Source organism: Marmota flaviventris, chromosome 17 (assembly GCF_047511675.1).
Source record: "Marmota flaviventris isolate mMarFla1 chromosome 17, mMarFla1.hap1, whole genome shotgun sequence".
NCBI classification, from domain to species: domain Eukaryota; kingdom Metazoa; phylum Chordata; class Mammalia; order Rodentia; family Sciuridae; genus Marmota; species Marmota flaviventris.
In genome coordinates, this window is record NC_092514.1 from 61,679,447 (window position 1) to 61,689,052 (window position 9,606).

Below are 9,606 nucleotides of genomic sequence, written 5' to 3' on the forward strand. Positions count from 1 at the left end.
TTGTTTCTCTGTCAGTGAATTTTCGCTATTCATGAATCATTCCCTTGCTGAGGGGAACAAAAAGTTGGGGGCAACTCCCTGTTTGGAATGGGGACAGTGAACTTTTCAACCGCGACGCCCATCTCACAGCCTATAAAAGGTCAGCCCTTTTGGCTGGCTGGCAACGCTTCCTCTCCAGCTGCCACCACTTTCCCCAGGCCCTGGGTCTCTCCAGCGACACCATGTCACTCTCAGTGCGCACCTCTGGGCTGTCCAGGCGGCTGTCCTCTCAGAGTGGGATGTCGGGCAGACCCAGAGGCATATCTGCTTCCAGCATTGCTAGTGGCTATGGGGGAAGCGCCTATGGCCTTGGAATGGGCTACGGAGGAGGCTTCTCGGCTGCTTCTATGTTTGGTTCTAGTTCTGTCCTTGGTGGTGGTTCTGGAAGTTCCTTGGCAGGAGGACTGGGCGCTGGCTATGGAGGATCCCTGGGAGGTGGCTTTGGAGGAGGGATGGGGATGGGGATGGGGGGAAACCTAGGAGGTGGCTCTCTGGTTGTCCTCTCTGGCAATGATGGAGGCCTTCTTTCTGGATCAGAGAAAGAAACCATGAAAAATCTGAATGACAGATTAGCCTCCTACCTGGATAAGGTTCGAGCTCTGGAGGACGCTAATGCTGATCTAGAAAACAAAATTCGAGATTGGTATGAAACACGAGGGACTAGGACTGTAGACTCAGGGTCACAGAATGATTACAGTAAATACTACCCAGTGATTGAAGATCTCAGGAATAAGGTAAGAACATGTTTTCTGGGGCGGCTTTGGGAATTATTTTTCTTTTATTATTATAATATTTTACAGTGAAAATTACCTACTAGATATTTTTCAGGTTGACTGTACTTGGAGAATTTTTTCATCCCAAGAAGTTTAGAGGTCTGGGGGAGTAGCTCAGTGGCATAGTGCTTCCCTAATGTGTGCAAGGCCCTGGGTTTGATCTCCTGCACCAGAAAGTTTCAACTATCATTTCCCATATAGTGACTATATTTCTACTCTCATCCTAGGAAATGTATGTTTAATTTTTCAATATCATTTTATAAATAGGTTTCCTTAGGGAAAAAAATGAAACTGCCTTAAACTGATAATGAAACCCAGCATTTAAGATTACCACTTGAACTCTGTGTCAAAAACATCTTTGTAAACTAGTAGCATATTAGAACTTCATTTTCCATGTCTCCCTTTATTTTGCCAGATCATTTCTGCCAACATTGGCAACGCCCAGCTCATCTTGCAGATTGACAATGCCAGACTGGCTGCCGAGGACTTCAGAATGAAGTGAGTAAAACAGACAGATGATAACTTACCTTCCCTACCATGTCCTTTTATTCCCTATTTTCCTGTCTTCAGTGATAGCAAATTTTTCAAATCTTCTGAAGTTCACATTCTCCATACATTTGGTGTTTGGCAAATGCACATAGGACACTCTAAAAAGTAATTAGAATCAAACACACTTAAAATAAGTTGCTTATTCCTCAGGCTATGGATCACCATAGTTGTAATGACTCATAATTCAACATGATAATTCTACTAATGTCCTAAACTTGAATTTTCAATGTTATCAAAATTAACTAATAATGTTTTTGACAAAGGGTTCATTGAAACAGTTGTTTTCCTGATGGCACATACAACTGAAAGATTAACCATCCACTTTTTATTTATATTTCCATCTCCTTTTTCATATCCCATCCTTCCAGACATAAGGAATAAAAGCTTTTTGCATTACAAAATTTCCACACAGGAAGATGATGGCTTGAACCTATAAGATCTTGTCAAAAGCTAAGGAAAAAGTACTGATGTTTTAAATAAAATAAATCATGAAGAAAATTAAGCAAAAAGAGTAACTATTATTTCATTTTCAATTGTTTTTAGAATGCCATTAGGAACTGCACCTAGAGATAGGGGCTGCTATTTATTGTTCATAGCTGCAGCAGCAAAGGGGACTCTGTTCCCGGGGGTGCTATGGGGGTTCATTGCTGGTAGCATCACCTCATAATTTTTTTCCTTTTCTTCTCTCCAACTGAACAATTTATTAATGCACTTAGAAAGAGGAAGGAAGGGAGTCACAAAAGCACAAACTGTATCACACACTACAACGCTGCTATTTTCCAACAGTTGCAGCGATTCATGCACCAAATAGCCCTAAAGTTGGCAGTGGCCTTGTCAAAATTGTTGTGTTGAATCCCTAAACTGATTTCAGGTATGAGAATGAGCTGGCTCTACGCCAGACTGTGGAGGCTGACATCAATGGCCTGCGCAAGGTGCTGGACGATCTGACCCTGGCCAGGACTGACCTGGAGATGCAGATTGAGAACCTGACAGAAGAGCTGGCCTACCTGAAGAAAAACCATGAGGAGGTCAGAAGTTGTTTTTTTTTTCTCCCAGACCCCACAATTAAAATTTCAGATTTGCAAATCTAGAGTTAAAACATGGCCTGTTCAAGTGGCCATTTGTTTTGGATGTGTCTGTGTGTACATTGCTGCTGCTGCTACTGCTGCTACTAATGGTTCCTACTAAGGTTTAACAAAACAGAGGCACTTTCTGTTTTTGTCATTTTCATTGTTAGATAATGACAATAAGAATTTTAATTATCTTGATTTAGTGATTTTGAAAAAATATATATAATATGTCACAAGTTAGATAAAAACAAGTCTACCAATAACATGTAATGCTATATATGCCACACGTGGAACTCTGATGGGCCATGATGTATATCAGAGGCTGGTGTAGAGAATGGACACCAGCATTAAGTTTCTAAAGGATTCTCTACTCAATTTTCAATGACTGGTACAAACTCTGCAAGCCTGGGTACTGCTTGCAGCCCTCCCTCAGGTAGCTGGCGTTGAAAACCCTCCAGCAACATGCATACCAAGCCTCCCCTCCTGTACAGACAGTGGACCCTCTTAAAGGAGAGCCAACCAGTCCTTCTGGGTCCCAGGCACAGCATATAGGGCCTATGATCACTTAAAGGGCCTGAAAAAATATCTATTTTTTTTTAAAGTCAGAAGAATATGATGAATGTTTAAAGAGTTTTAATATATTGATATATTTGTCTTTATACCAAGTCAATCAAAAATATATAATTTCTACTATTGTTGTAATGAAAGAGGCCCAGAAAAGCAAAAGCATCTAGGGCCCTCTAAAATCACAATGGTCCCCTGCACCTCGCTTTTTCACTTGTTGTCCCTAGGAGCTCCTAAGTTGCCGGGCAGGTGGCCCAGGAGAGGTCAGCGTAGAAATGGACGCTGCACCAGGAGTGGACCTCACCAGGCTCCTCAACGACATGAGGACACAGTATGAATCCATGGCTGAGCAAAATCGGAAGGACGCAGAAGCCTGGTTCCTTGAAAAGGTAACACAAACGCAAACGGCTTAGTCACGGAAAGAGAGCTCGAGGCTCCAGGCTTGAGCTCCCTGCGCCCTTTTTTGCTGTTGCAGAGCGGGGAGCTCAGGAAGGAGATCAGCACCAACACAGAGCAGCTTCAGTCCAGCAAGAGCGAGGTCACCGACCTGAGGCGCGCCATGCAAAACCTGGAGATCGAGCTCCAGTCGCAGCTCGCCATGGTAGGACTCGCACCATTTCAACTTCCAAACATAACGCTGCATCCAAAGAATGTTAGACCATTGGCTGCCCTCCTGTCTTCAGTTTCCTTCATTGTCATGTCTGTGCCATTTCCCTTCCACATGCAGAAAAAATCCCTGGAGGACTCTTTGGCTGAAACCGAGGGTGGCTTCTGCTATCAGCTGTCCCAGGTGCAGCAGCTCATCGGCAACCTGGAAGCCCAGCTGCAGCAGGTGCGCGCAGATGCCGAGCGCCAGAGCGTGGACCACCAGCGCCTGCTGGACGCCAAGGCCCGCCTGGAGCTGGAGATCGAAACCTACCGCCGACTGCTGGACGGGGAGGACCAAGGGTGTGTACACGTTCAAGTTGGAAATACTTTCTGGGGCTGACAGATAGTGGGCACCCGATGCAGTTTTTTTTTTTTTTTTTTTTTTTTTGTTGTTGTTGTTGTTGTTTTGTTTTGTTTTTGTTTGTTTTGTTTTGTTTTTCCTGCAAGGAGAAAAGGTTCTTTAGTTGATAGAAAATAATATATTTAGGAAATACGATGCCTGGGATGTATTAAATACTGTGCAAAGTGTTTTCACACCTCAACACACCTTATAATTCATAAAATGCTGTGATGAGCAAAGACACCCCAGACAGAAGGAGATGGTAAAGGAGAACCTTTAAGTTTCCTTTAGAAACTTAATGCTAGTGTCCATTCTCTACACCATTCAATTTCTGGTATCAGCGACCTGATGCTAAGATGACATATGAGATGGGAGCCATCTGAACCACCTCAGACCTATGATGACAAATCTTCCAGAAGAGATAGCAGCTCCTACTAGGGAAGGAGAACTCAGAGCTGTAAACTGGAAAATCTCGTTTCTGAAACCAAATCTTCCATTAATTGCCAGGTCTCTTCACTCTGAGATCCCGTTTTAGACAGGGTTTAGAAACAAGAGTGCATTGAACCAATTGATTACTCTCAGGGTGCATCCTTCAGTGGAGACATTTGGAATATGTTCTCTATTTGACCATAGTATTCCATACCTTTATGATTGTTGGCTCAAACAGCAAATTCTTATTTCTTCTCATTCCAGGAGGAATCACGTGATATCTATCCACAGTGATGGTTTTGATGAAAATTTATCTGTGACAGGCTCCAAATCTCAAGCACAGTCGATTGATTCATCAAAAGGTAGGCAGATAACAACCACTGAAAGTAAATTGGAATCATATCTATTAATGACTAAAACTGTAAGATCTCTTTGAACATTACAATATTATTAACAATTTAAATCTAAAGTATACCTGTATTCTCAGCCAAGGAAAAACATTTGTGTAGTCTTACAGCAAAAAAAGCAGTCCCGGACTTTGGGATGTAGCTCAGTGATAGACCACTTGCCTAGCAAGTGCAAGGCCCTGGATTCTATCCCCAACACTGCAAAGGGGCGGGGCAGTCCATAGCATTGTAAAACTCTTTTGCAAGCCTACAGGGGGAAAATCATACTCTCCAAAGAGGTACTATGAGTACCACACCACTTTTTAAATTTTCAAAAAGAAAAATATTCATTTTTGCATAAGGTAATACTGAATATATTTCATTTTCACTGAGGGGGAAAAAACACATTTTGTTTTTTTTTGTTTTGGACTACTGAGCCACATCCCCAGCATGCATTTATTTATTTATTTATTTATTTATTTATTTTTATTTTTTTATTTTTTAAATTTTGAGACAGGGTCTCACTAAGTTGCTTAGGGACTTGCTAAGTTGCTGAATCTGGCTTTGAATTTATGATCCTCCTGTCTCAGCCTCCTAAACCACTGGGATTATAGGTGTGTGCCAACACACCCAGCTAAAAGTCACTTTTGAAAGTTTAAATTTAATAGATTGTATTAGCTAATACATAATTTAGTTGCTTAAGTCAAACAATTTGGATTAAATTTTTGAAACACTAACATCTGCCCCCTTTATTCCATTTTACTTGTTAGACCCAAACAAAACCCGAAAAATCAAGACCATCGTGCAGGAGGTGGTGAATGGTGAGGTGGTCTCATCCCAAGTTCAAGAACTTGAAGAAGTAATGTAAAATTTCACAAAATCTACCCTGTGGTTGGTTCCTTAGGGACAAGCAATTTACAACTAGAAATGATGCTTTCAGAGTGAGGTGCTGAGTTCCGTCTCTATTTTGGTCTGTTTCATTCTCTTTGTATTTCCTACTCACTTTGAGTCCTTTCTGCTCTAATGAGACAATATCCAATTAAAACCCTGCAACCATGTTGATCTTCATAACACACCAAAATTACTTTACCTTCTGGACCTGGAATAGTCTTTTAATGAACTTTCTTCTGGTGATCTGGACTGTTTTTATTAATCACAGAACTTCTGACAAAGTAGTGTTGTTTTAATGGAGCTAATTTGAATAAAAGACTAATGGCAATAATATGAAGTGTGCACATTCTTGATTCCAACAATAATGTCAAGGGCTTAGAGAGAAGTTTTTGAAATATTAATAGTCAAGGAGAAAACACAAAGATGTCTGGGTTGAAGATTAAGTTAAGAAGATTCTTTGAGAAGTCCTGTCCTATTTACAGCAGCCCATTTCGGTTGCCAAAAAATTATATTGTCCACTACAAGGGATAACAATTGTCCTGTTAATTTTCTAGCACATTGACTGGATATGGTGACCCAATACTAGAATCCCAGCTACTTGGGAGGTTCAGGAAGGAGGATTTCACAAGTTCGAGACCAGCCTTAGCAACTTAATGAGAGACTATCTCAAAATAAAAAGGGCAGTGGATATAGCTCAATGGTAGAGTGACCCAGAGTTCAATCTCCCAGTACTGGGGGAGAAAAGACAATCATTGAGACCCTACACCATGCCAGGTTGAAGGCTCGGTGATAAGTAAAATATATCCTCGTCTTAAGTAGCTCAGATGGGGGCAGAGGTAGACCTCTACCAGGAATGGTGTCACTGTGCGAGAGGCTAACAAGGAATTTAAAGGACACATGGAGGAAGAAGTGGCCGATATGTCAGGCAACAATTAAAAGCTTCATACAAAAATCAACCAGGCAGAGGAGAGGGAAAGGAAACAGAATAAATACATGTGACGAGACCCAAGGGTGGGAACGAATATTGCTTTACTCTCCTTTCTCCCAGCTGGCAGCAGTGGGGCCCAGGGTGGGGTTTCTACTGGGATGAGTCAGAGCCACAAGGCAATAACAGAAGTCATGTTCTGAGCTGGACCAGGAGGCAGCCAAAGTCTAAGCCTGAGTAGACGGTGGTTTGATCTTGCCAAATTCAAAACCCTAAAAAAGAATACAAGCACAGGGTTTAATGGTTAATAATATGGGCTCTTCAGCCAGACTGGATTCAAATCCTGACCCTGATACATAATAGCAAATAACTAAACCTCTGATCTTTAAGGTGGAAATAACAGCAATGCTAGTATCTGCTTCACAGAGTGGGTGTTGTCAAGATGAAAACCCCAGTAACCTAGGAAGTACTTAGAAAGTACTCAATGTTTGTGTCTCATCATTTACTATATGGATGGGATATATAGATATATATGGGATATATAGATATATAGTAAATGGGATGGGGAAACCAGGGGAGGGATGAGCAGAAGTGTCCATGGGAGCAGAGGGGAGGGAATGAGCCAAGCCTGGAGGAATCCCAGAGCTGAGTGCAAAGCCCACAGAGGGCTCTTGTGCCATTTTAAGCTGACTTGCTTCAGTGTGCAGCTTTCTGAAATCAATCTTGGTTTTTCTATTTCAGGTCTTCCATTCATTTCTCCAGCACACATCCTAGGAGGTCCTCACCTTTCACACCCAGAGAGATAATCAAGGTCTTTTCCTGAGAACAAGGTCCCTATCCCCAGTAAGACTCGATGTCACTTCCAAGGTATTCAAAAGTGCCTGCAAAAAGCTACTGTTTTAAATAACATCCGTTTTCCTTATAACCAAACAGAATGGTGCAAGACTCAAAGGAGACAGGGGTTTGCACAAGGATCATTTCTTAGCCATCTTAGTTTCTCAGCATTCCTCCCACAGGACTCCCTGAGACATTACTTTCACTGGAAGCATTTTCTCAGACTTCCTTCTGCAACCTCTGAATGTTGATCCATCCTTCTCTTTAAATACTTGCTCCCGAGGAAATGTCATCTAATCCCGTGGCTTCCAATACCATCTAGGCACTGATCACTTCTTGGAGCCTCCACAGTGGCCCCAGGGATCCTCCTAGTACTCTTGCCCTCTTGTGGGGTGCCTCCCACAAGGAAAAGAAAGCAGACCTGTGGAGGAAGTGATAGTGCATGACTCCAGAGGATAGGTGTAAAAGCGTTTCAGCTCTGCTCTGGTCTCTTGGGTTGCATACCATGGAGGAAGTCAGCCGCTGCAAGGTTATAGCATAGGGGCAGGGGGAACTACCTGAAAAAAATCAATAATTTCACAAAACTTCCCACTGAGTCTCTGATGGCCCAGGAGTTCATGGAATAGCATTCCTTTCCTAATAATCTCTCTGTTAGAATATTGTACAATCTTCACTGAACTAAAGAAATATTAAATTTCTTATTATCTAAATCCATATTGCCCTCTTCTCACTGTCCAGAAACGCAATTAATAGCATCTGTCTTAGTCTGTTCAGGATGCTCTAACAAAATACCTTACACCAGGAGAGATATAAATGACAGAAATGCGTATCTTTTCAGTTCTGGAAGCAGATTCAGTGTCTGGCAAGGGCCTGCTTTCTGGTTTATAGACTGTGCCTTCTCCCACATCCTCACATGGTGGGAGGGGCAAGGCAGCTCGTGGGGCCTCTTTTCATTCATAAGGGTACTAATCCCATTCACCAGGGCTTTGCCCTCATAACCTAATCAACTCCCCACCTCCTAATACCATCATATTGGTGATTAGGTTTAACATATGTATTTGGGGGAACACAAGCTTTGAGACCATAGCAGCAAACTTGTCTTGAACTCAAATCTTTGTTCACTTGACCACAAGCCCTGATTCTGCACAAGCATAAAAGGCCCCTCTGGACTCTTATGAACTGCAGAAGTGGAAAGTCTGTCTTGAAGGAAAGTAACTCGCTCAGAAGAGAAAAAAAAAACTAAGGAAAAGATTAGACAGCAAAAGACAAATAGATTGTCAGTGATTATTTTAAAATCTAAAATTTCACCAATTGAAAATTTTACTTTTAAATGTTTTTATTTTGTAGTAAGCTAAAGAAAGGTCTGAAAAATACTGTAGGTAATGAACTGTTACAGTAATCTCCTAAGGATTAGCAAGGGCTGTGGAAAGTAATTTTTTCCTTTGTATGTTGTAAAAAATGTTTAACGAACAGCACATATGACTAATAATCCGGAGGGCAGAAGGGGAATGACTTTAAATTATTCAAAACAAATGGGTTTGCAAATAGGTCACAGTAGGAAGGGAACCACCTGGAAAAACAACCATAGACAGCAGAACGACGTACATGTACTTTGGGTACTTTGGATAATGATGTCTATCACATTCCACCATCATTTCTATTTGATTACAACCATAGATATGAAAAATTGTACTGTATATGTGTAGTATGAATTGTAATGCATTCCGCTGTCATATACAACAATAATAATATTTTTTAAATAGCTCTTTATTTTTTTAATATTTATTTTTATAATTGGACACAATATCTTTATTTCACTCATTTATTTTTTACGTGGTGCTGAGGATCGAACCCAGAGTACTGCGCGTGCGAAGACAAGCGCTCTACCACTGAGCCACAACCCAACCCTAAAAATAATAACAATTTTTTAAAAACCTAAAAAAAAAAAAAAAAAAGTCAAAGGTATGACTTTAGGCTTTATAATAGCGCCCCCTGCTGGAATACCAGGAGAGCAACTTTATTATTACAATTATTAACATATTAATTGTAAAAATTAGTGAACTTCCCTGAGACATCTACATACATGCATACACCATGTCTTGATCATGTTCACATTCCCTTCTGTCCTCTCTTGTCCTCTCCTCTCTCCCCTTCCCTC

General features: G+C 41.3%; 1 protein-coding gene across 1 annotated transcript; it reads left to right on the plus strand.

The window, feature by feature from the left end:
- The first annotated feature begins 221 nt into the window (after window positions 1–221).
- On the plus strand, window positions 222–5,666 carry Krt12 (keratin 12). Its single transcript, XM_027947255.2, has 8 exons — window positions 222–773; window positions 1,228–1,310; window positions 2,233–2,389; window positions 3,223–3,384; window positions 3,471–3,596; window positions 3,723–3,943; window positions 4,704–4,774; window positions 5,569–5,666. The coding sequence occupies exons 1-8, from the start codon at window positions 222–224 to the stop codon at window positions 5,664–5,666; spliced, it is 1,470 nt and encodes a 489-aa protein (XP_027803056.1).
- Window positions 5,667–9,606: the final 3,940 nt, after the last annotated feature.